Below are 26,957 nucleotides of genomic sequence, written 5' to 3'. Positions count from 1 at the left end.
GCGGCTGGCAAACTGAAGCACAGGTGATTAAGTACATGTTTTTTTAAGTTGAGCTACTGTTGTTTTTTCTTTCTCAGAATCCCAGAGATTTTTACGTGGTTGGAAACACAGTGGAGTACTCCTGCATATACGGATATTACCTCAGTGGGAACGCTGTGGCTCAATGCAGTGAAAACCAAACGTGGATGACAGGAACGATGGTTTGTAAAAGTATGTCTTCATCTTACTAAGAAGTTTTTTTTGTCTTATTCTTTGTTTATTGGCAGGATATCTCAGAAAGTAACTGTAACAGATTTCAGTGAGATTTAGTCGGCCCATCCAAGAAGCAGATAATAAGATGAGACAATCAACATGTCTGTCACTGTGTATTTTTTCATGCAAATATGGATCCAGATGCAGGCGACCCCTACTATTCACTCTTGTGCACCCACAATATATAACTGTCAAGGAATCACAATATTTTTTAATTTTTTCCACTTATTCAGAATTCCTCTCTTCCCGTCCCAGGTTCCACATGTGGGATCCCCCCACTCAGTGGTGAAGTTATAGCCACGCCCACCAGAGCAGCCTATCAGATTGGAGACAGAGTGTTCTTTTCCTGTCCTGCGGGGTCAGTGCTGGATGGTGAGGTGTCAGAGATCATATGCAGTCCCAGTCTGCAGTGGACTCCTTCTCCAGCAGGCGCTCATTGTAAAGCGGGTAAATTTATGCTCAGAATCAGATGTTGTCGCTAACTTTTAGACAAAGTCAGAGACTATCTGGTGAACAAGGTGGAACATGTAGTCACTAAAGAGCCAGATATTTTTCTCAGAATAAATATCCAAATTATCCTAATTAAATCTAGTAACTATTTTTTTTGCCACTTTGCTATAGTGAAACAATTTTTGAAAACAACGCTGATCTACTGTCACATTTTAAGTTGATATGGCGTATTAGCAAACAGTTGCCTTTTGCACCTTCATCAGGTACTGAGAAACATTAGTATTTATTTGGTGTTGTGTTTCAGGCCACCTGATGAATCTAAGTCCAACGTTCACTCCCCTTTTAGCTTTGTTTTTGGCCTCCACCAACTCCTGTGGGAAATATATGGCTCTTTATCTGCTAAATGCTCCACTATGCCCTACTATTAGCTGGTCTCTGTCAGGTAGTGTACAGAACCTTTTTTTTAGAACTTTTTCACTGAAAACAGCTGCCTGCTGTAGCCAAAAATGACGCTATGAGACTGACCCAAAACAGCAAAGCCGTGGGCAGGAAAACCAAAACATTGAGCTATAAAGCTCAGCAGAGCTGAGGGGAACTGCAGAGTTGGGTGACAGTTCTTTGTCGGTTAATCACTACAAGCAAAACCTTTCACATACAAGTTGCCAAGTAATGGATTGCTATTATAAAAATATTGATTATAGCCAATTTAAGGTTGTGTTTCTGAGGGGTAAACACACACCAATCCTGCTTTCTATATTTTCTTTTCAGCGCCGACAACTCCCTCTTCTCCATCTGGCCTGAAGTGTAAACCCTGGGAGAATGTTGGAAAAACTGTGTGTGTGTGTAAAATGCCATTTCAGTGCCCGTGAGTATGAGATCTGAGAATTTTTTACTACTTTTTGTCAGGGAACTGCCCAGGCTAAGTTGTAAAAGCACAGTAACAATTGAGATACTGCATTTTTCTTTATATACTGTCTTCATTTAGGACTTCTCTGCAGTTGTGTGCCAGATTTGGCTCAAGCCAAAGCCGTTTATTAGGTGTGTGTAAGCTCGGAGCTCTGCAGTGTGTGGGACGGAGCTTCACTTTGGCCAGTGACAGCGACTGTCACTGGCCAGAGGAGACGTTCACATCCTGCGAGGACTGCAAGCCAGGGACAGTCTGTCAGGGTGAGTCTGGTTTATTACAGCTTGTTTTTATTTTTGTAGTTTTGACCATCATTTCTCATCAAGATCAGACCTAAGGTTTAAAAAACAGAAACGTTTTTTAATTCTTTAGTATGAGTGTGTGTATGTGACTGCATCAGTATGTGTTATCATTATTTTTTTCAATTCTAGAGTCAGCGAGAAAATGTGTATGCTTGAACGCATCAGAATGCCCTAAAGACTCCACCCCCCTGTGCGTTAACCATGGTGTTGGCAGCGTACCCACGACAATGACCGAATGCGAGGTGGGGGCCAGAAGGTGTGCTGGGGAGCAGGTGAAGGTGATCAGTATTGAGGCGTGTCCAGAATAAAGACGGGTTGTTGTCTTATTCACTGAGAAGTATCACACTGTACATAAAGCAGGAACTTATTTTTCTCTCAATGACTAAATTGTAAATAGAAGCAAATCTCTTTTCTAACACCTGAATGATGTAAATAAGTTCCTCTGCCATCCTGTGGTTTCCTTTGATATTTGTCATGGAGGAGGGATAATTGACGACAATTGCGTGCAAAGTAAACATAATGTTCTGTTCTCAAGGCTTGACTGACAAATTCTAAAATAAATGCCTTAGCATTGGTTAAAGGAAGTTGATAAAACACTTTTCAGAATACATTTTTGTTGTCATGGTTTCTGTTAAAATATCAAATATTTGAAAGGGGTTATTTTTCCATTTGGTCACCCATCAGATTTACGCAGCAGGCAATTTTACAAATCACCCGTAATGAGTTCAAATTATGTTTATTTCAAAATTCCTTATATCTTATAATGATTTTGTGAAGTAAAAACTTGACATTTCTTTTTTCATGCATTTAAGCATTTACAAGGTTTATCTTTGTACTGTGTACTCTGTAGCCCCCTAGTGATTATTGTATTTGTTTCCTGAATTCTCTTTGGTCTCCATTCAAGTGTTGTTATTGGGCACTTTTTGACACTGTCTAATCAAATGGGAAATTCATATAGTAAAATCCTTATTTTTGGCATATCAGACTCTGGCTCCAGTTTAGTCTGGATATTTTTATCTGGATATTGCTTGGTCACATTAATGTCATTTCATGGTTTGAAGAATTTTCAGAGGTGAGATCAGAATAGGAAATACATGCTTAATTTGTGAGCAAGAGGTGCAGTAAGAGGTACATTCTGTAAGAAATGAAAAAAACAGACAATGTTATTCTTTAAAAAATGCTTTATTGCATGTGAAGAACATTTGGCAGTGTGAATATTCCACACTGCTCCTGTATTAAGACTTGACTTGACTGACTACAGCTTTTTTTTTTCTTCTCTGTGTCCTTAAAAAAGTGGCTCAGATCAGGTCAGCAGACAAGTTAGGTGAAGTTCCAGCTTGATATACTGTATCACTACGTGAGGCTCGTGAAATGTGTTGGAGATCTGAGCTGTTCTGGGCAAAAACAATCTTCCCAACAGTTTAAAATCAAGCCTATCGCTCACCCTAGCGTCCTGGAGCACTTCGGCTGTAGCCGGTCTTGTTGCATGCGTTTTCCTTATGTGTAAGTGTATCCATATTTGTTGCATTTCTGGTTTTGAAGCGCATTTCCCTTAATGTTTGTGCTTTCACTCTTGTATATGTGCTTTGTCTTCAGGGGACATTGTGAAATATGGTACACCATGTGCTCCAGATTTGTCTTTCCAAATGAATTGGAAATCCATCATACCTGCGCTGTAACACCTGTCCTTGTTTTGATGTTACAGTGTTGTTCAAATGTCACCAAATTGCCTCTCCAGTCTGTCCTCCAGTACAGTCGTCCCGACTTTGGTGAAAATTCAACGAAGGTTTACTATTTGATAATATCTTCCCACCAGGTCACCTCCCCAAAGGACGCCATTTTGTATGCACATTCGAATTACAGCATACCCCTGATTTACCATACTAGACTTGGTGCAAATCTAACATTAGGTGGTAGCATGATACATGTGGTATCAGGTCCGGTAATCCTCCAGTCATACCAAATAAAAATTTAATATATAAAATGATGATGTTGTCTTCTAGGGCCTTTCAGAAAAACAGACTCTGAAAGTGCATCAGGTGCACCTCAGCCCACCCAATGAGCACATCCGAAACCGCCTGCTTGAGCCCGGTTTTGTGAGCTGGCTCTCCCATCGCCCATCATGAGGTGTGCTTTTGGTTGTGAGTTGTTTCTGGCGCATGGGCGTTGGTATATCTGCTTGTCAGCATAGTTTGCTTCTATAATTATAACTTACATTTTTAAAGAGTAACATGGTCCAAGATGTAATGATGTCTATGGTGACTCTAAAATTGTGGTTTCCAGCGCACAGTGCGATGGAAAAAGAAACACAGTAGTTTTGTATAGTTTACCTTTACTGTAAATCATATGTATTAGTAACTGTGTAGTTATTGTCCCAGTTATTCCACAGTGGTGAAACATTATTTTAAACACACCACTGTCAGAAGAATTCAGAGGTTGAGTGTAGTGGCACAGAAAAACTTTAGTAGAATCATTTAGACTCACACATGCCTTCATTGAGAATCTCAAACTGATAGCTGGCACACTTGAGAGCAGCCATAGAACAAAGGTCCAGACTGCGAGTCCTCTGGGTCCGGGTCAGCTTCACACAGAACTGGTGCTCTTTGACTCCGGAGCAGTCCCGAGCAGCTCTGCACTCACACTTCTTAGAGGCTGAGGGGAGATGTGAGTTAACGTTAGGAAATGAATTTGATTAATATGCAAAGTCTTCAAATATTCAAACCTAATTTGTGTTCATTATGCCTACGGAAGTTTTGATAATTATATCTGATGAATCAAGAATTTATTTTGACAAGTTTTGAGTGATTCAAAATGCAATCACCAAAGCATAAACTGATGATGACTTCAACATTAGTGCAGCAAGCCACTCCTACAAGTCAATGTGGTGCACTCAAAATTTAAAGGGAAAATTTAGATTTCTTTTAAATCTGGTTTGTATTTTATATTTCCCCATTATTGTGATGATGATCTAGCATTTTGCTCAGGAGGATAATTGTAGTACGACATGAATGTGTTGACTGCTAGATTTCAAACCTTAGTTCAAGCAGCAAAGGGGGCCACATAGACAATGTTTAACCACACTTGAGCCTTTTATGTTGATGTGAAAATGTCCAAACTGTATGTTGTAACCGTCTATTACAGTTTGCGCAGCTACATGGGTCAGCTTTGACCTGCCGTACTTCTGCAGCCAGGTTTAGCATTTCAATGGATGCTTGTAACAGAAATTTGAAGGAATAGCTTGACATTTTGGGAAATACTTTTTGGCTTTGTTGCCAAGAGTTAAATCAGATGTTCAATACCACTCTCATATCTGTCTGTTGAATATTGGACATTGGACAAAACCAGGCCAGCTTGTTCTCTTCCAGTTTTTATACTAAGCTAAGCTAATTGGCTGCTAGCTGTGGTTTCATGTCAAACTGACCAGAGCAAGTCTCCCATTCGTAACAGGTGTCCAGATCACAGGGCTCCTGAACGGAGCTCTTAGAGGCCATTTTAGCCCTGAACTTGGCCCACTCCAGTTCCCCAGAATTGGCCGTGTCGCACTCGCCCTCGCTGACGAAGAAGAGCGGATCACCGTGGCAACGACCGGCATGGAAGGAGCAGAGGGACATCGACACGATGATGCCGATGTCTACGTTCAGGATACAGAGATTTGCTGGTTTTGAACTGCGCGCGCACACACACACACACACACACACACACACACACACACACACACAGGTCAATCAGCTGCAAAGATGAAAAATAAAAGCATGAAAAAAATACAGTAAAATAGGATAAAGAATTCAAAAAAACAACTTACAGGCAGCTCTCCCGTTGGATACAGACACATCGAGAGTCCTGCAGTTTCTCTCCTGGACCACACTGACCCTCAGGAACAAATGGTTCCTCTACATACAGGAGGACATAAGAAAAGAAATAAGAAACAAGAAAAATGACTTCATACTGAGCATTGTTCATACAAAATATATAATCAGTTTATATATACATTTTGACATGTTAGGAAAAGCAAAAAAATGAATGATGGCTGAATTCCATTTAGCAGCTTCAGTCCTGGTGCATGCTGGCTCATAATAAGTGCCTTTCCATCCACCTGTTTTTTTTTAACGTGCGAAGCTTTAACAGAACTGCTGGCAATTCAAAAGAAAAGTCAAAGTATCACATAAAAAGGTTTCCCACTTGGCTGAGGTGGAAAAGTTGGCGTACTGGTAAAAACAAAATGCGACAAACTGCAATAGAGGCAGACTTAACTAATAAATTATGACTTACATCTAGCGTGTCACTTCAATGTCCACTGAAGCTTTTACTTCACAGAAAGGACAAAAAATGGCAAAAAAATATGATCTGTGTGGAGCGACGAAGAGACTGTAAACGTCCTCAAATGAATACAGACAGAAATGTCATATCTCCGTCATGTTTTTCAGTCTGTTTATGTTTATTTAAAGTTTGACTGGTAATCTTTTAATTCAAGTAATCTCTAAGTAATCTCATCGCGCCCTCTTCTTCTGCTACAGTTTAATGGCATCTGACTGTATATTCGCATAACAGAAGTGGATGGAAACACACAGTAGTTCATATTTTCTTTCACTGATTTTCAGAAAATTCTGTTAAAATTTGGGCTAAATTTGGATGGAAATTTACCGGGACATTTTAATAGAACAGAGCCAGTGTTTATGTTAGTAATACCTGTGCATTTCTGCAATGACAAGTCAATGTATTTGCTGTGAAAAAAGATCTATTAAACTAGTCAGCAGTAACTCGAGTAGGCTAATTAAGGTAGCTCCACTTCAAGCAGCTAAAGCATTAAAATGCTCCTTACAGTAGATAGTACAGGCCCAGTGAAATGGCAGTTAGTGTCTTCAGCGTCTGTGATGTTTAGGTTTCAGTTTTTGCTCAGATGACAGTCTGTATGAACCAAAACATCAGACTGATGTATTCAGCTGACATTTCTTCATGTTTTTGAGCTCCTCTGTCATACATCTGCATTAAAAGTATTGGATTCACAGGCGTTTCCTAATTTCCTATCACCTATCACCTATGGAGCTCAAAATTAGTAATCTACTCTACCGTCAGTGCAGCGTAGGTCGGCAGATAACGGAGGCTCCCAGGCGAGGCTGTTGCTGCATTTGTAGAAGCTTTGTGGCAGTGGCACTAGGCCCGTCTCGTTGCAGTTCAAACCCACTGATTCCCCAATTCTGTACTCGTCTTTGTCGGGGAACAGCAAAATCCCATCGGGGATCTCAGGAGGAACGCAGAGCCTTCCTAGAAGTACGGGAGGACAGGTTTTATAGATATCCGGTGCAGAAATATTCAAATTAATCTCAACAGTTACTAGTGACCGTGACCAACTATGACAAAGTTACTAGATGTGGTTGTCAAATTACTTAGACCACTGTTCAGTGGTTAAGTGAGAAAACAAACCTACTGATGCATTTTCCATTTGGCTGACTCCAGGTTCCATCAGGGAGACAGTTGATGAACTGAAAACCCTCCAGTTCGAATCCAGTGTAGCACTGGAACTCCTCATCCTCACCAAAGTCATAATACTGCTTCGCTTTCTGTTGGAGGAGCGAATTAATAAAAAGTTAGAAGGCTCTATATAATATATAAACCTTGCTGGTCATCAATCTTTTTATTTATTTCCTTATTTCTTAATTTCTAATTTCAACCCGTTCCTTCCTTTCCCCTAACCTTCCTGGTTTCTTTCCCTTCATTCCTCACTTCTTCTTCACATTATATCCTTTCCTCTGAGATATCTCACGACAATGGCGTACTATTGTCAAACTATGAAATACTGAATCATTATTCTATTATAATAGAAGTAATAATTCAGAACTGAGATACAAAAAGTGATACTTTTGACATACTTAGTAATTCTTTTTGCTATACTATATCATAATTAAAATATGCTTAATCATAATTTAGTACCTTATGACATACGGAGTCTGGAGCGTGCCACTAGAACAGGAGCTCTTACATGAGCTGCTGCTCCATGTGCTGGACTTTATTTAACTGTAAGGTGCTTACACTTCTTTAAGTTAAAGAGAGTTCTCTTATATTTAAAGGGGCACTCCAGCATTTCAGTATTGCACTTCTGTTAAGTTGAGGGATTCACAAAAGAAAAAAATGTCAAAAATGAATGAAGCAGCGGACAGGATACCATGACTTGTATTCTAGATCCTCCCTGTCTGGTAAATGTCCCCATCTCTGGAGATTCATGACTAATCCGAGATAAACTTGATTACATCGCTAGATAAATTAATTGTCAGATGGAATATGACAGGCAGAAACATAAGTAAATGAGTAACAAAAATAGAATTTAAAAGCTTTTTTTGCCATTAATTTTTCAATTTCATGTTCATATGTAGTTCTAATTCTTCTATCATTCAAAGAAAGAATAAAGAAAATAAATTATTTGACAAATGTAATTATCGTTTACTTTTTAAAGTTTTTTTTCATTTTATTTTATTTTTGTCTGACTTTTTTAATGTTTAATTTAAATGCAATTTAAAATCAGTGGTTGTAAGATTTTTAATTCATTAGTTCATTTTCATTATAATAAGTCACTGCAGTAGTGTTTTTAGAAAGTGGAACACTCCAGCTATTGTGTTTTGAACCCCATAACTGGATGCTGGTGTACTGTATGTATATGTATGTATACAGTACATTTTATTTATTTATATATATATATATACATTTACATGGCAGGTTAGTCTTTACCCTTAGGAAGCTGTTGGCAGGCCTCTGTGGCCTCAGACAGCCCTGCACACCAGGAGGCAGCTCATCCCTCCAGCCCACAGTGAAGTCGTCATCGTTGTCACAGGTCTCCTGTCTGACAAGAAAACATGAACCAGAGCATTCAGTAAATCCAAAGTAACACAGACAAAATAAAACCCGGAAATTTTTCACATTAGAGTTTAAAGATGTGTGGCATCAGCAGAGCATCAGGGTTTACATATTTCAGTGTAAAAATAGTGACCATCTCAAACAAATGTCAGTAATTATGTTTTAATAAGTAAAAAAAAAAAACATTTTGAATTCGATCATTAAGGTAAAGTACTTTTCTCCATGGGGAAATTCTTGCTGTAAAGACATGATGACTGTCTAAAATTTGACTTTTCATTACTGTATCTGTTAGTTTTGTTATGTTTCAGTAAATTAACATGGGTTAAAAGTTGCTGGTTTACGCAAACAATTCGTCCTACTTTTCAAAGATGGAGATGTGACACGGATCCACCTGTCTGCCAGGACCATTGCAGGGTTGGCCTCCTCTTAGGGGGGCTGGGTTATCACACCGCCTTGTCCGATATCTCTTCATGGAGACTCCACAGCGACTCCACGGCCCCCAGCAGCTCCAGTAACCATCCACCTCCTCTGTGGAAATTACACATCAAACCACATTTCCAGTGTGAACATAACCAAATCCTGGTGGGTGTATAATGAAAGTGAAATTGTGTGTTAGTTTAAAAGTCTTAAGACTTGCTAGCAGCCACTACAGACAGTGTTCTTCACATCCCACAATATGAAAGTGTTGGACAGAACCACAATCATACTGATAAATTTGCAAGTTTAAGACTATTTCCAACAATAGAGGGGTTCAAACTTAGAATGTTATCCTGAGAGTGATACTAGAATGAAAGTTACTGAGCCATTAAAATCAAAAGGTTCATCAACTGGGGACCATGAATATGATCAATAAATTTAATAATATTAAGATTTTGATTTCATGTGTATAAGTGAAAATTCTGGCCTAATGGTGGCTATTGAATAAAGGTCGGGAAGTGACCAAAATTCTGATGATTCATCCAATGTGGACTACAAAAATCCACATCTGATTTACAGTAATCTAAATTTGGCTATCTAGCTAATCAAAATCTTGCTCTGAAACAAAGTGCTTGACAAACACAGAGCTGGACAAACCAACATTGCCAATTTAGGGCCATGCTGGTAGCAGGGTTAAACCTAAATTGCAAGTTGAGGTGTTGATAGTTGCAGAGTACAAATTAATCCATAGAAAATGTCCCAAAGCTGGTTCACACAATTATAAGTGTCACTGTCAATGGTAAACTGGTTTCCATTTCTTAATGCCCATTCCTATTGTGAGGAGTAATTTCTGGTGGCCCTGGTTTCAGAAGTAAAAGTCCCGTTCAGTTTTTGCATACATGATGTTAGGTGACTGGCAAGCACTTTAAAGGCTTGGCAGAACATGAAAACAATTGGTACTAAACATGTGCAACCATGTTAGAAGTATGTGAATCCTTGATAAAAAGTCAAAAAGTACTAGTCTGTGGACATCAATAATCAACTCCAAAGATGACTTTCAGTAAGAAGGTTCTAATTACAGAGCTAAAAATTATGTTTCGTGCACTGTCAACAATGGGCAGGAGTTAAAGATTATGCTTTCTGGCCCTGACTCTTTGGATGGCAATGTCGGTCTGTCAGTCAACCACTTTAGCTCCAAGTAAAATGTCTTAACATCTACTGGATGGATTGCCGTCAAATCTTGTACAGACATTCAAGTTCCCCAGAGAATTAATCCTACTGACTTTGATTTGCTGTACTTCTAGTTTAGCCTAATGTTAGCATGCTAACATCCCATGTTGAACTAAGATGGTGAACACAGTAAACATATCTCCTAAACATCAGCATGTTAGCATTGACTCTGTGAGAATGTTAACACACTAATGTTAGTATTTAGCTTGAGTACAGCCTCTCAGAGACATTAGCATGGCTTTAGACTCTTATCCTTGTTAGAAAACTGATAATAAAATACGCTTTGTAAATCAGTTCACATTTACTTCTCAGAAGCAAAGTTGAAATAAACATAATTATTCTTGTATTATTATATATATTAAAACTGAAGGCCGCAACAGGAATCTATGGTTAAATTATCCAGGAACTCCGGTGTTTCTATGTTGAGGAACTTTAAGGATATAATTAAGAGAAAACAATGAAATTAGAATTCAAAGTGGGGGAAAAATACTTTGGGAACCAGTGTTTCCTCCCACTTCATCAGTCAATACTTTTGATGTCTGTTTTTTTCTCATTCATCAACCAGCAACAGTGTTGTCAAAATTTAATCACCCAACCACAGAGCATATTGTGTACTGCAGCTGTCCCAATGTACCTGAAGTGTAGTCGGGAGCCCGTTTCTCACAGTTGGTGCCAAAGGTGCCAGTCTGGCAAACACACTTGCACTCTGTGCCAGAGAGAACTGGCCTGGCGTTGTTGGGACACGGAGCACACTTGCAGGTATCAAATTCCTCCAGGTACTGCAGGAGGGCCTTCCTAAGGTGTCTCCTCTTTGTGGCGGCACAAGGGATACCCCGAACAAGATCTATGATAGGCAGCAGCTGGACAAACATACATACATGAACACAGCATCAGCTTTTATTGACCTATAATGTGACCTATACTGATTATTCTTCAGGGGCCATTTTTAGCAGATTGAAGATGTTTCTGATGTTTGGGTAAGAAGCTTTAAATTTAACCTTGTATTCAACCATAGCAGGGTTGTCAAGAATGGACTTAGCCCAATTCTTGTAAGATGTTCGGTCCGGAGCCGGGCCCTGCCTCTCCCATGCCAGAGCTGCTGCCTCTCTGGTTCTTCCTCCTTTCACCATGGAGAAAGACTTCTCTGCTGCCTGAATGAACGAGCCTGGACCAAAGACAAGTGGTGGGAATGATAGAAGGAAAGACCATGGTGATAATAAGATCAGTGTCAGTAAGCCAAGAACAGCAGGGTTAGGAATGAAAATAGTGTGCTTCCTGGGAGATTTTTGATGTAACCTTGATATTTCTGAGTCATCCTGTTGTCAGAGCATCGGGTTACACTGCTATGTTCGGTGTAGAGGATGATGGTCCAGGTGGTCTCTTGGCCCAGGCAGCCTTTGATGTGCTCTTCGGTTTCACCTGCCAGAGAGGAAGAATGTGGAGCAACATTGACTCAGAAACAAAGGAACAACCAACAAATATTATAGCACAATATGGGTGGTCTTTTCCAATAGAATGGTGATATTTAAATATTAAAGGTAAACTACATTATCGTCTACTTCTGGCATTTCCCTGACCATCTGCTTATTCTGTTTTGTTTGTTTGTTTGTTTTGTTTTGTTTTGTTTTGTTTGCAGTCCAACGATTTCCAATGCAAACCTCTCAAGAATTATCTTTCAGCAAAATAAGATTCTGGGAACATTATTCTACAACCAGAACCAAAATGTTCAATTAACCCTCCAAAAATGTTGCAAGATGAACTTGTTATATTTACATACTAAAAATCTTGAAGATTCAACTTGCTGCTAGATACAGTAACAGTAAAATTTTAATTTGTCCCCGTTTTGTTTAAACAAAATACTAATGAGAAAGTCCAGTGTGTGTAATACATCCAGAAGTTTTCTTCTCTTTCCCTCTCTATTGAAACAATGCAGAATACAAGAAATACAAAAACATCGAGGAGTTTGAAGTGACAGTCACAATAATTTTAACTTTCCTGACAAGTGCGGGGTATAAAATAGCATTATGCTTTTCATGTTACAAAGTAATCTAGTAGGAATTTGCACTTGCATGTATTTGATCGGCCAAAGCACTGTTGGAGGACATCACATTGTGTTGCAGCAAAAGTTGAGAAAAACGTATCTACCAGAGGGCCCTGCAGTTTTTAGTTTTTTTTTTTAGTTTTTTTTTCATCAGCATAAGCGTCCAGACTCTTCTGGTACCAATGCAGTGGTCTCACTGAAATGACTGTGGAGATGGTGGGCCGGCGAAAGTGTATTCCATCACTCACCGCGTTGAGACTACAAAAAGGTGCAAAAGACACAGACTTCCTGGAGAGAGGGAGGCTGTGAGATGCAGCCAGGAGAAGCTTATTATGGCAGAGTTGTTGCCCTGCCTTGAATGTGGCCATTCAGAGCAGGTACAAACATTGTTGTCTTTAGAAGAGGTTGGACAACATGCCATCCGACCTAGTTTGTTGCAAGTATACTGAGCCCTTTCCAGTTCTTGATTTGTTTCAAGGCTTTTAGGTTACCATTGCAGCCCGGGGTGTCTTTGCACCAGGCTGTGCTGTTGTACCTGAACTGTTGAGTTCCTGTCGGTTGTACTGGTACAGCAGGTCATAGTGGCCTCCCAGTGTCCCTGAGCTGTAGTAGTGAGTCCCAAAGCGCTGGAAGATGTCCCTGTAGACGGCGTAGTTGTAATCAAGAGGAAGAGCATGAAGGAACTGGAGGAAAGGCTGTGACAGGACAAGGTCCCCCGGTTCCCTCACCTTGAATGTGGACACAGGCAGAACCTGGTGTACCCGGAAAAACTTGGAGTCCTACGGAGGGAAAGATGAAAGAAAAATGAAGAGGAAGAGTATAGTTTTATTCAGCAATCTGTGAGTATGTGAACAGATACGTGTGTGTGTGTGTGTGTGTGTGTGTGTGTGTGTGTGTGTGTGTGTGTGTGTGTGTGTGTGTGTGTGTGTGTGTGTGTGTGTGTGTGTGTGTGTGTGTGTGTGTGTGTGTGTGTGTGTGTGTGTGTTTGTGTGTGTGTGTGTGTGTGTGTGTGTGCGTGTGTGAGTGTGCGAGCTCTTGTGCCTATATCTTTGTGGGGACCATGGTTAAGACCTTGAGAGTGAGGATGTTTTTGTAAAATAGGGACAATGTGCCTGGTCCTCACTTTTTATGTTAAAGTTAGGGTTAGGGGATTAGGGAATGTGTTATGTGAATGAAGAACTACACAAGTGTACGTATCACTACAACATGTGTGTGCGCGTAATGTTGTCTGAGTCACTCACGATTTTCTTTGAAGCTTCAAAAGCCTCTTTGTTAGAGCTCACTTGCGTCCTAGATGTACTTAGGAAATAGATGAAGAAAAAAGTGTCTCGATTTTGTTTGTTGTCTTCACTCGAACTGGACCTCTTCACACTGATGGACTCTGTGTGTAGTGGCTGGGGCTCGGTGCTGAAGTCTTCTAGCACTCCAACCTTTACAACCACAACTACATCTGTAAACCAAGGTTTAGTACAACAAGAACAGTAACAACAAAACAAAACTGTACTTTTCCTGAAGTGTTTATCTGTGGAGGTGAAGCCAAAGCTGAATAGGGCTTCTCTACAAAACACTGATAAACATTTTTCAAATTATTATGTTAAAACTTCTGTGTGTATGATATGAAAATCTCCGACCATAGCTGCTCTAGTGGTACTTTCAAAAAGACACTATGGCACACGGCAATGGCGACAAGTTCTTCACTGGGATTGTCTCATTTTTCTGCAAACAAATATGTGTACCATTAAAGTAAGTTTTTTTGTGGAAGATTTTCTTCAAAGGACTCTGAACACAATTAAACACACATAACACTGATAGAGTTAAATTGAAATAGATTGTAAGTTACAATGTAGGAGACAAACAATCATCTTTTATATTGTTTTCTTGTGACAAAGAACTTGGTCCCAATTGGTTATTTTTACTTCCACCCAAACACATCATCTAATAAGATTGAAACATACATAATATTCAAGGTCTGCCCATGCACTGGTCATAAATGAAAGCTCAGACAGACATAGCTTGGCTTATTTCCATTTTATGGTAAGGCGGGAGGCTGCTCCATATGTAGGCCCCCTTGGACTCATAAAACATCTGTCAAAGGCCCCTGGGAGAGACCTTGAAACTTCAATAGGAGCATCACCAAAAGTGAATGAATGATAAACCAACTTTTCCTTCACAGTTTACACAAAAGAGCTTTAAAGTTGTTTGATACTCAAACTGCATTGCCATTTGTTTAACTTCATTCATTCAGCCTGATATCATCCCAATGATGGCTGGTTTCTGTTTGGGAGTTGGGTTATTTTGTTCTGATTGCTCTAACAACCCAACTCTTTCTGTTTTACACAGATGCAATGCCTTTATCTTGGTGTTGAAATGTTGGTGTTGGTTAAGTCAAAGAAAAGCTTTCCAGAGGTGCTGTACAATTAAATATTCAAAATAATGATACTACCTTAATGTCAAAGCTCTCAAAGTTGTGAGGTATTCGATGGTAGAGCAGTGTGGTCGGAGGCCTCCTGATAATGCAGCTTCCTCCCATAAACATGTTGTCCAGCACTGCTCCCCTCGGCTCCTCTGCTAGAGCATCAAACCTTCAAACACAAATCAAGGAAAATTCAAATCCACTGACTTTTCAAGGGAAGTAAATATTATTGCCCAACAATACATAGGCAGGCTGATTTTCTTATATTAGCATCAGTATTGACCTCAAAAAAATCCAGTACTACTCAGGCTACAACTGTGTTTTTGTCTTCGCAGAAGTGGTACAGAAACATTCAGAGCTAGAGGAATATCACAGTCACTGCAAAAGTGCAAAACGTTCTGATAATTATCTGTGTTTTTAAGAGGAGAGTCATGACAACAGAGCACTCGACAGAGGGGAATATAATTTATGATCCCAGCAGGTAGGAATTTGAGCCAGTCCGCATTTCAACTAAAGTTAGTGAGCTCAGCAGTGACCTTTCGACTCTTAGCTTACCCATTGCCCACAAGGTCAGCCCCGGGGGCCACTCTCCTCTCTGCTGGACACACAACTGTGGGGTTGACACAGTCCCTCTCATCAGAGTTATCTCCACAGTCGTTCTGTCTGTTGCATGTTAGGGTTGAGTTGATGCAACGTCCTGCAGCAGAAAGAATGTTTTTAGACGTGTCTTTTTTGTGTGCGCGTGTGTGTGTGTGTGTGTGTGTTGTGACAGCAGCTTAGGGATTCAAAAGATGTTGGCTTGGCTCCCTCAATCAGATAGAATAATTATGATTATAAAAACATTAACACAAAAACATAATTTTCTATTATTTGAACATCATATTTAGAGGACTGCGTATGTTTAATGCCTTTCCTTTTATTCTATAACACATCAGTTATGTAAAAAAAAACAAAAAAAAAACTACTTACCATTATCGCACTTGAAGTCATCTCTGCAGTTGATGGGTGCTAACATGCACTCTGCGGAGGGGTGACAGGGCCTCTCCTCTGTCAGTTCCACGCTGCAGTGCGATCCACCAAACTGGGATGGCCTCTGGACAGCCCGGGTCCGAAACTATGGCAAAAGAATCACAGGGAGACTGTGCAATGAAAAACCCCCGTCCAATGACAGATTTCGGTCACAGACTTCATCGATGGACTCTTGAAACAAGCTGCCACAGAAACTAGTGAGAGGAAACGATTGCAGTGAAGAGTGGAGTTTTCTTACAGAGGTTTTAAAAATCGCTTTTGGTAAAATTGAATGATAATAAAGTTACCTTTTCCTCACACAAAAAGGACTGACAGACAAAATTAAATGAGTAAAATTCTATATAGAATGTACTATATACACTCACTGAGCACTTAATTAGGAACACCATACTAGTAATGGGTAGGGCCTCCCTTTGTTCTCAAAACAGCTTCAGTTCTTCATGGCCTGGAATCAACTAGATGTTGGGGACATCCTGTTCCTTTGAGACTCTGGTCCATGTTGACGTGATTGCACCACGTCAGTTCTGCAGATTTGTCAGCTGCACATTCTTGCTGCCAGTCTCCCGTTCTACCACATCCCAAAGGTGTTCTACTGGATCCAGATCCGGTGACTGGGGAGGCCGCTGAAGTCCACCAAACTCATTGTCATGTTCATGAAACCAGTTTGAGACGACTTTTGCTTTGTGACATGGAGCATTATCCTGATGGAAGTAGCCATTAGAAGATGGCAAATTGTGACCATAAAGGGTTGTACATGGTCAGCAGCAATACTCAGACAGGCAGTGGCATTCAAACCATGATTCATTGGTATTAAGGGCCCAAAGTCTGCAAAGAAAACATTCGCCACACCATTACACCACCACTACCACCAGATGCCTGGACTGTTGACCCAAGACGCTTTTCTGTCACCACAGTTGTAAAGAGTGCTTATCTGAGTTACCTTAGCTTTTCTGTCAGCTCCAACCAGTCTGGCCGGTCTCCTCTGGTCTCATCAACTATTTGTTTCCGTCCACAGAACTGCTGCTCACTGGATGTTTTTTGTTTTTAGCACCATTCTGGTATAAACTCTATAGACTGTTGTGTGTGAAAAGTCCCAGGAGATCAGAAGCTTCAGAAATACTCAAACCGGCCCGTCTGGCACCAGCAGTCATTAACAGATCACATTTTTCCCCCCATTCCGATGTTTGATGTGAACATTAACTGCAGCTTCTGACCTGTATCTGCAGGATTTTATGCACTGCAGTTTTACAGGCGTTCCTAATAAAGTGCTCGGTGAGTGTATACTAACAGTGGTTTTATACTAACAGAACATTCTCTAGATGGACATTGTCTTCATTGTCATGAAGACAATGAGATACGCTCTAAAGCTCTGAACGCCACAAAATGGTCCTTTGAGCCTGGATTATTTAGTTACACGTTAGGCAAAATGTTTTTCTAAGGATTAAATACTTCGTTTTTATTTTCAGATCTCCCTGGAATTGTCTCGCCACCATCTACAAAAATTATTTTGATCATTTCTAGCTCTGAGCAGCCTCACCACCTTCTTTCTTGCATTGCATTGTGGGATAGCAGCGTCCTATCAACAGCAGGTGACTGTCCTGAGTATACTTAACTTCTGGTCTGAGGACACTACAGAGCAATGAGGGGGAATATGTCGGTGTTTGGCAGGGTGGCTTTCTTGCCTGTTTCTTGGCACAGGGTGAGCAGTCAGACCATGGCCCGAACTCCGTCAGCACGCAGTTGATTGGACAGGCCTGCTCGTTACAGGCTCTCCTGTCGTACCTCTCACACAGCTGAGGGCAGCTGCTCTTCCAGTAATACTCATCCATCTGGAAGCTCCTGTACAAAAAGTCTGAAAATCACTTTGACGTCGAGCAGCTGCTGGCATCACCAGCAATTAGGCTCGTATTTCAAAATAATAACTGAAAACAGCAGAGAAAATAATTCTTGATTCCAGTATTTGACTGTTCTTTCAATTTTCAATTTGAGTTTGTACATTCATAAGACAAAATGCTACACACCTAAATCTGGCCTCAAAAGCCAACTTGCCTGTGCTGTGTCTCAGTGCCGTGTCTCAGTGCTGTGTCCCACCTCTCTCTGTGCCGTCTCTGTCTGCAGTGTCTCTATGCCTTGTCTCACCTCTCTCTCTGCTGTGTCTCTCTGCTGTGTCCCAACTCTCTCTGTTCCGTGTCTCAGTGCTGTGTCCCACCTCTCTCTGTGCCGTCTCTGTCTGCAGTGTCTCTATGCCTTGTCTCACCTCTCTCTCTGCTGTGTCTCTCTGTGCCATGTCTCAGTGCTGTGTCCCAACTCTCTCTGTGCTGTGTCTCAGTGCTGTGTCCCACCTCTCTCTGTGCCGTCTCTGTCTGGAGTGTCTCTATGCCTTGTCTCACCTCTCTCTCTGCTGTGTCTCTCTGTGCCGTGTCTCAGTGCTGTGTCCCAACTCTCTCTGTGCAGTGTCTCAGTGCTGTGTCTCACCTCTCTCTCTTCTGTGTGCCGTGGTTACAGGTCATGGAGCAGGTGGACCACGGTCCCCACGGGTACCGGTCACAGAAACAGGCCAGACCAGCTGACATGCAGCTGAGGAGCTGTAGCAGCAGGACCAACTGGCTTGAAGGAGCCATCAGGGGAGTCCAAACTGGTTTTACCTACTCTGAAAATAATTTGATGACCACACCAGAATCAACAACTGCTGTCTTTTATCCACTTCCATACATAGTAAACAGTAAAACTGGTTATTTTATTTTTAATTTTGTTTTTTGGGATTTTTATTATACTTATCATTTATTTCACCTTGATAATCACAGTAAATTATCAGCATTTCAAACAGGATAAAATCAAACAACTCTGATTCCCACAGAGGAACATACTAAAGATCCCAACAAACCTTCCTCAACATGTCAACATGATGATCAGACCCTTAGGACATGAACCCAGCCCCATAACTACCATCTACTGTACTGTCCTCTCGTCCAAAATGCTGCAGTATTTCACAGCAGTGCAGCTTTCAGTGTCTGCTGTTTTCCCATTAAAACATTTAGTTCGCAAACATATTAAACTGACTGATTTTTTGTCAATATTACATGTTTTTCTTTTGTACTAAATAAATACTTTTTAGGCACAGGTAAGTTTTAGGTTCCACACATTTCATAAGCAGAGTGAATTCAAAGTTTTATGCACCAGCATGAGGCATATAAAGACATTTAATGATAAAAAGACAAAATAGAACAAAATAAATAAAATAGCACAAAGCAACTAAGGGTCATTGTGCAGTTTTAAATGGAAATATTAACTCTAGAAATTGATTCCATTTTTATTTATGCATATTTATTTATAACATTTAATTTTCTAAAGTGGAGTAAACATTAAAAAACTTACCACATATACTGATGTCCTCTTCAGCAGATATTAAAGCATATAACTTAGCAGCCCCTGTGCTTGGCTGTATATGGTATTTAGGCAGTTGAGAGTCTTTGCAACAAGTTGATTCTGCACTGCAGGCAGAGTTGAACCCGACTCTGAGTTGACAGCAGGAATATAAAACCTCCCTCAGTGACTCCTCAGGGGCATCCTGTCGGTTTTGGACTTACATTGCCCAATCTGTTTGGAAAAAAAATCTCAAAATAAAAAACACATTTTTTTGCTAATAATAACAATAATCAGAACGCATAGTGATAAATAAAGTTCTTACATAACCCTCTTGTCCCTCATTGTTACGGGAAGTGAAGAGGGTGGGAGTTTCCCGGCTGCAGAAACATAAACCAGATGTTGTGCGTTTGAGACTTGACAGCTAGAGATGGGGAGTGGGCTCTTTCCTTCAGTTGTCCAAGTATTTGCACAATCTGGCACTAAACAAAATCCACACATTGTTTTGGTCCATGTTGTAAAAAGCACCTAAGTGAATTCAGGCTAACTGGTAACTATAAACAATAATGTATACAGGCTGTTGTCCACTTTATTACACTTAGTGAATAACATTATTAATTGTTTTGATGTATTATTGCCTAATAAATCTCTTTTTTTCAAGACTGGGGGATAAAGTGCTAAAAAAAAATATATATATGCCCAAAAGTTATCTTTAATTAAAAAAAAAAAAAAGGTCTACATAGTTGAGAAGAATCGAAATGATTTGACTCAAAACATTACTGAAAAGGGAAGAGACAAGAGGATTTAGCTAGCCACAAGATAGTCAAATGTTAGACACACATTTGATTCCCAAGCAAATTGTTTCATTTTGTGTACTGTTTTTGTGCAATTCCAGAAAAAATGTTCAACATTGGTTACTGCTCTTATTTGCTTTCTTTCCAAGACTTAGACGAGAAGATTGATGTGAGTCTCGTGCATCAGAAGCTGGAGTCAGGACGTGGTTAGCTTAGCATCACTTGCAAGATTGTAAACAGGGGGAAACAGCTAAAGTTTCAAAAATAAACATACACCAGCACATCTCAAGTTCACTACCTAACATGTTTTATCTTACTTGTTTAATCCATACAAGAAATGATTTATAGAAACAACAATTTGGTAGACTTGGAGGGAGTTTCGTGCTAGAACTATTTCTGAACAACAGCCATCTGCGGGGACTGTGAACAGTTTCCTGGAGTCTTGCTGCTAGACAACGTGAGGTTGCCAGGTCTGGTGGCATCATGCATGTGCAGAGACCAAAGCCTGTGCTCGCTTGCAGTCTGGCTACCCACACCGTAGCTGGAGATGCTGCGTGGAAGTACTGGGTGGACGGACTCCCGGTAAAACTACAAATTGTTTTTACATTGTCTACTTCTGTTTGGGTCATGCAACCAAGAGTCTGTATTTTAATTTGTAAGCTTTAGAAGTGCTGGTAGGCAAATTTTTCACTTTTTTCACCTAGCTGTTTCCCCGCGCTTCCCGTCTTTATGCTAAACTAGGCAACCGTGAGCATTCTGACTCCAGCTCTGTGCTTAACCCGCAGACATGAGACTGATTTCCATCCTTCTTTTCTCACACGGACAAAATGCTGACCTATTCCTTTAAGTTAAAGACAAAAAAAGAAAAAAAAGAAATGCCATCTTATTTGCATATAAAACTTTATTCACATTATAAAATGTCCTAGGCTGTACATACTAGTTATAGCTGTGGACTTTCTACATTGCAGGATACACTAACTACACATGGCCTAGTCTGAGTCATAAACATGCCGAAACAAAAAATTTAGCAATTTAGACATCACCACAGTAGACTACATTAATAATAATTAAAAAAAAAAAAAAAAAAACGTTCACAAACACGAATTTACAAAGTACATTGCACTTACAGTACATTCAATGGGAAAATGGCTCTAGTACAATGATTTAGATAAAGAATCTCCGTGAGTGGATTTCAGTTCATTTTTTGTGTGTGGCTTCTTCAGTTGTGCTGTTTCTGTATGTGGAACATCTGCAAAGCCCTTGTGATGGAAAACCGAAGCTGAAAGTTAAACATGGTCCTTTTCAGGGAAGACTGCTGATGATGTCCAGCACAGTAAACAAGACTAAAAGTCTTGCTAGTGTCTTGCAGTGGCTGCAGCGTTTGTTACACCCCGAAATACTGAACGAGCAACACGCTGATGATTTTAGCTGTATGAGATATTGGAGCAACTGTTAAAGCTAAAAATTCGAACCTTGTCCTGAAGGTGGTGCTAGAGGAAAAGTTAAGGGGTCATTCAAATCGAAAGGCTTTATCCTCTGGGGTGCAGGCTTGGAATCAATAAATTTTAGTTTTGATATTTCCTGGGTAAAGATGGAAGTTTATGGCTGCTGATGATGCTGAGGTCAGTAACATTATGAGTATTCATCCTCTGGGGACCATGAATACAGTAAACACAGAACATTTCATGAAAATATCACACGGGCAATTGTTTTTAAGGTTCCTTGCTATGGAGTACAATGGACTACAGTGGTGGTCAACAGAAAATGTTTACATGTTGCTACAGAAAAGATCAGGAGGTCACGAAAACCATTAGAAATCATCCTCTGTCCCAACTGAATCAGTCCAGTACCTTAGTTCGAACTAAAGTACTCAACAGAATAAGAAGCTGATGACGTCTAAAGGTTAAAGTTTAGGCAAAGCTTTGAAACTGCTTCTTCTTATCTGGCATATGGTTTATTTTACAAACATAGTTTTTTCTACAGTGGGAGTATGGTATAATTATAGGAGCCGGTTATGTGTATGCACCATAATGCTGTAGATGAATTGCTTTGTCTACATGGTGTCACACCACACAGGTAAGCAGAGACTCACCTGGCAGGAGCCTGGATTATTACTGAATGATGCTCAAATGAAATACATCAGAAAGTAGTTCAGACTAAACCATCTCACACTGTCAAACATTCAGACATGGAGATGTGACCCAAGTACAGTGAGACACCTGAAAACTAAAATTGCTTGTGCATAGCCTGAATATATACATTTATTATCTTTCATTATATAAAATAACGTAAGACAGAAATATTAACAAAAAACTAAAAATAACCAAACCTGGACCAAGGGCGAAACTTTCCGCAACGAAACGTTTCGAACGAGTCAAGTCGCAGAACTAAGTGGCAAAAAAAAAAAAAAGGAAATATCTGGGTGAGACAGACAAATGGGAAAGAATAAGATAATAGATACTACAGTTTGAGATATTATGGAAAAAAAATACTGTAAATTCACGAAGAATAAAATGAGATAAGATTAAAGAATCTCTTCATAAATATGAATCACAAAAGGAACTCAACTGAATTAAAACGAATGTCCAGTCGTACGTGTGTTGACTGTAGTGCTGCTGTCAGACTCTCAGCCTGACACCATGCAGCAGAGTCCGGGGAAGCGTCTCTTCCTCGGTCTGATCAGCGGCTGTGGAGTCAGATTCAGGAGGCTGCTGTCGTCTGGAACAAACAAGCTGATGATAGCAACGTGTCATCCTGTTTCGTGTTTCCATCGTTGCCCAAAAAGTCATTTTTCTCGCATCAGAATCAGGCCGGCAGCCGACTGGCTTTCATTTTAGCATCTTGGCGTACGGGTTGGAAACGGGGGGGACACACTGTAGCTTGCCTGGCTCTGTCCAAAGCTAACAGCCTCTAGAACTGCCTCTAAAACTAATTCACACATTATATCTCATTTGTTTATCCCATAAAAAACATATGCAAACACAACTAGTTGTTGTGTTTACATAACATGTTTTATGCGGATTTAAAAAATGCAGATTTTGGGCTGTGACAGGCTAGCTGTTTCCCCCTGCTTCCAGTCTTTATGCTAAGATAAGCTAACCAGCTGCCGGCTTTACTTTAATATTTAGTGTTTATTAGAGTGATATCTGTCTTCTCATCTAATTGTCAGCAAGATAGCGAATAAGCGTATTTCCCCAAAATGTCGAACAATTCCTTTCATAATTTTAGCAGCATAACCACACAGTTTTTTTCACTATAATAAAAGCAAAGGTTAACATCTGACAGGTTTCAGGTTCTTTTCTAAAGGAAGCTTTCTTTCATCAGTCTTTCTAACGTGAGTATCTGCAACTGTAATGGCCAGTAAATTACCAGGGACAGAATTTAGCACCATGTATTTTCTAATCATTCAGTAACCACAGCTAACTTGAGCTTACCTGACATCAGAGGTTTGAATTCAATCATTTTCTGACATGTTTGTCTTTTATGCTTCTCTTCTTTCTTCCTCACTCTGTTCTGCTGTTGCTGCTCTTATTTAGTCTGATGCTGTTGATGCATCTATTGTTTTGATCCCTCTGCGTTACGTATCCAGAATGTCACATTGGTGAGATCATGGATTTTATCTATCACAAACATCACGTACCTTGGTTTTTCAGCGGCAATGGCATCGTGTCCCTGAGTTTGCTGAGTAAGTTTCGCATCTCTCGCATATCTCTGCGAAGACAAAGAACCAGTGAATCGGCAGAGAGATATTTGCAGTTTGGATGACTTATTCATGAGTTCTCAACATTAGAAGAAAATATAGTTGAAAAAAACGGCGGAAGAAAGACTTTTAGAAAGCAGGTGCAGTCACTGTACCTCTCTATGTTCTCGATATCGGTTCCCACCAACCACTGCTCCTGAGGAAAGTCTATGGGAGAGGAGGATCGGTCTTCCAGGATGGGAACATCAGAGCTTTCATCCATCCTGAAGTCCAGCTTCGGCTCTGAGTCCGTTCCTTTCGGGACCAAACAGAGACACTGTCAATACAGATGCCTCAAACACTAGTACCACCACTACACGCTATACACTGTGTAAATGGCAACTGTGGTGCACAACATGTGGTATTTCAAAATGCCGTCCTCTGGATTGTGTCAGATCAATTGCTTTAGTTCCAAACCAGTAAATCAAAAGTAACAGAAAACGCTCCCTTCTCTCGATCCAATGAAGGTTTGATTTAAATGTCATTTAAAAACAAGAACAAAGTTTTGTAAAAGGTGGCCACGGCTACAGCTCTTCTGCAATTTGACCATATTTTGATTGTGTGGATGTTGAACATGGTATTTCAAGATGTTTTAAAGCCAGACTAAGACTAATGTCTGACAACATGCTCAGAATCAGATCACTCCGAAGCCACTTCTGCCATCCTGTCACTTTAATGGACAGGATGGTGATTCTAGTGTTTCTTTTTTTTGGCTTGATCTGCTGCCAGTTTTTCTCTATTCTTCCTTTACTTATTTGTGAATTTTAATATGCTAGTTTGATTCATTTTTTCTATATTTTACTGCTCGTATGTCCTTGTCATTTGTTAATGTTCATTGTCATCAACCTATGCCTGTGACCCGTGTGTTGATGCCTGCACTGCGAACAAATTTCCAGCAGATGACAGCAAAGTTGAAACTGAAAGAAAGCGTGTCATCTGAAATGAGGTTAAAAAAAACAAGTAGTGTACATTTTAAATAGACTTTAAGAAGCACTGGTTGGATTTCAAGTAGAGGAATAGTGGGTGAAATAGATCTGAAAAGCATTTCCGGAAATGCACTTTTAATGTATTTATTTACCCGAAACGTCTGTTTACTCCAAGCATCGCAGCTTGGTCAGGTTTCTCAGCATTCCTCAGAAATGCTTGTCATGTGCCCGGTTAAGAGACTTGAAATGTGTATGTTTCTGAACAGATGAGTGCATGTTGAGCTACAAACTGCACTGGAAGTCTCTGACAGCAGTACTTCGCCTCTCACGCGATGGACCTCCAGGCCACCCAAAATTCTTGGCTCGAGACGAGGGAACTGCAACATCTTTTTATTTGCATTTGAACGACCTACCTACCAGCCTTTTGGCTTTGAAACGACTTGCGCAGGAATTTCAAGTCGTAAAATGTGTGTCTTTTGTCAAATGTGCTCTTACAACCAGGCTTTTAAAATGACTTATTACTTTGTTTTTCGTTTACGTTGCATTTTGCCGAATTTAAATTTAAATTGAATTCGTCATTATGTAATAGGCCAGTAGAAAAAGTACAGAGGTTACTGATAACATTAACAGTGGCTTTGTTCTATGATCGTCAGGTTTTAGTTTATATTTAATGTCAAAAGCAAATGAATACAGATTAACCTGATTCCACCCACGTTCTTCATTATTGGCCACGTGACGCACGGGCGGTTAAACTGAATGAATCTGTCCAAAATGTCACACTTTCAGAAATTCGTGAGCATCTGCCCAAGGAGATCTACGGGCTTCAAAAGGGAGAGGGATTTTCCTGACCCCTCTCTCTAAAGGTTGTGGCACAACGACATGGGGATAGTACGTTTTCTGTGGAGCTGCAGTACCCCCAGCAGGCACATGGACTTGAGCATCTCCGTGATGAACATCTCCAGGCAGCACTGCAGCTGGATGAAGAGCCGACAGATCTCGGGGTGGATCTCTCCGTCCTCTGGACTGCAGCACGAGCAGGAGGGGCGAGAGGAAGACAGCGAGGAGAGGGAAGGGGGGGAGAGAAAGCGAGAGAAATCAGACAGAGGAGAGGGTGTGTGTGTGTGCTTTACAGTCCAGCTGAAGTTCGAAAACATGCTGCAGACTTTGGCTTTTTGTTTTTAAACACATGTTCTCCTTCAGTTCTCACCCATTTCCTTACAAATGGACACTTCGCACCCCCATCAGTGGACCCCCGGTGTCTGCTTGTTTCAACGTCTCTCTGCGGTCACAGGGTTTCCTCGTAATAACAGTAATAACGGAACATTCCCTTGAACGAGTTACTCCGGCTTCTTTCGAGGTCCCTGCCAACGGATTTTTACACCACCGCTTCCCGCATGAAACAAAAGTAACTGTCTGCGTCTCGGTGGCTTCATGGCAGGTAGAATACCAGAACCTCCCTGTCCATCTGCAACTTGTTTTGTTTTTTCTTATTCAGCTTTTTACCTCCACACTTCTCCCATCTTATCTCGTTAGTTTTAGAATATCAATACTCATTTTATCTTTAACTTTGAAAAGTGCCTCACAGCCTGAATGAGATGTATTATTTGTGGAGCCGTGTTGGGCACTGCTGGAAGAGTGGCCCTACACCACTAAAGGGGAGAAGCAGGGTTCACCAGGTCAGGAATTTCTCTCAAAGAATCAGCGACGGGCAGCTCAAGTGTTTCATCCAAACTGATGGGGGCCCCTTCTACCTAACGATCACACTCTGGTTCCTTCTCACCCTGAGACGGAGATGACGGCGAGGTCCTGGTGCGCTGCCCGGGCCATGGAGCATCCTTTGGACCGCGTGTGGTGCATCTGGGCCCGCAGAGACGGACAGTCGGCCGAGATCTCCCCGATGGATATGACCTGCTCCCGGTACAGGGCTACGAGGGTGTTGAATTCCTGGACGGTCTGGGGAGAGGGAGAAGCAGACCGGGAACGTACTGATGTGAATGCATCCTCAGCGGATGGGAGGACCACGACAAAAACAGCCTTAACCGGATTTGTCCCTTTTGCGTCACCGCTGCATGACAACAAACCCAGCGAACAGAACCCGTCCCTTGGTGCAGGGCTACGCCAAAACGCGGAGCTCCTATCGAGCCTCTGATTTCGGTATCTCAGCACTCACCATCCTGCTGCCGTCCGCGGGCCCCTCCGTGCTCGCCCTGCGCTCCGGCTCCGTCTGCGCCCCTCTACCGATGGGGAAAAT

At 40.9% G+C, this 26,957-nt stretch overlaps 2 protein-coding genes across 4 annotated transcripts in view; one reads left to right on the top strand and one right to left on the bottom strand.

Moving 5' to 3' along the window:
• Positions 1-3,092, top strand: part of LOC120806157 (complement component C7-like) — a 14,792-nt gene extending 11,700 nt beyond the window's left edge. The window contains 5 exon segments of the mRNA XM_040156969.1: positions 78-210; positions 508-699; positions 1,471-1,567; positions 1,688-1,869; positions 2,038-3,092. Coding sequence (XP_040012903.1) covers positions 78-210; positions 508-699; positions 1,471-1,567; positions 1,688-1,869; positions 2,038-2,216 — 783 coding nt within the window. The 3' untranslated portion in view covers positions 2,217-3,092.
• Positions 3,075-26,957, bottom strand: c6 (complement component 6). 3 transcript variants are annotated; one of them, XM_040156968.1, is made up of 21 exons: positions 26,877-26,957; positions 26,487-26,659; positions 25,599-25,729; positions 23,897-24,035; positions 18,360-18,491; positions 17,567-17,723; positions 15,825-15,969; positions 15,411-15,552; positions 14,886-15,024; positions 13,684-13,872; positions 12,978-13,221; positions 11,698-11,820; positions 11,400-11,566; positions 11,036-11,261; positions 9,114-9,282; positions 8,629-8,740; positions 7,334-7,466; positions 6,976-7,170; positions 5,711-5,798; positions 5,330-5,574; positions 3,075-4,560 (listed from the first exon to the last, which is right to left on the bottom strand). In XM_040156968.1, exons 1-21 carry the CDS (start codon positions 26,877-26,879, stop codon positions 4,379-4,381), a joined length of 3,234 nt encoding a protein of 1,077 aa, XP_040012902.1. In that variant the 5' UTR covers positions 26,880-26,957; the 3' UTR covers positions 3,075-4,378. The 3 variants fall into 3 exon arrangements, with proteins under 3 accessions (XP_040012902.1, XP_040012899.1, XP_040012900.1); XM_040156965.1 differs by lacking the exons at positions 23,897-24,035; positions 25,599-25,729; positions 26,487-26,659; positions 26,877-26,957 and adding exons at positions 19,260-19,481; positions 19,573-19,619 and having other exon boundaries at positions 18,360-18,534; XM_040156966.1 differs by lacking the exons at positions 23,897-24,035; positions 25,599-25,729; positions 26,487-26,659; positions 26,877-26,957 and adding an exon at positions 19,260-19,584 and having other exon boundaries at positions 18,360-18,534.

Source organism: Xiphias gladius, chromosome 20 (genome assembly GCF_016859285.1).
Source record: "Xiphias gladius isolate SHS-SW01 ecotype Sanya breed wild chromosome 20, ASM1685928v1, whole genome shotgun sequence".
In the NCBI taxonomy this organism is placed as follows: Eukaryota; Metazoa; Chordata; class Actinopteri; order Istiophoriformes; family Xiphiidae; genus Xiphias; species Xiphias gladius.
This window is presented reverse-complemented; position numbering and strand designations above follow the sequence as displayed.

Coding starts and splice junctions, on each gene's coding strand:
- c6 (XM_040156968.1), bottom strand. Junction 13,873..14,885: donor TTGAGAGCTTTGACATTAAG/GTAGTATCATTA, acceptor GTGGTTGTAAAG/GTTGGAGTGCTAGAAGACTT. Junction 5,799..6,975: donor CGACCTACGCTGCACTGACG/GTAGAGTAGATT, acceptor TCCTGTATGTAG/AGGAACCATTTGTTCCTGAG.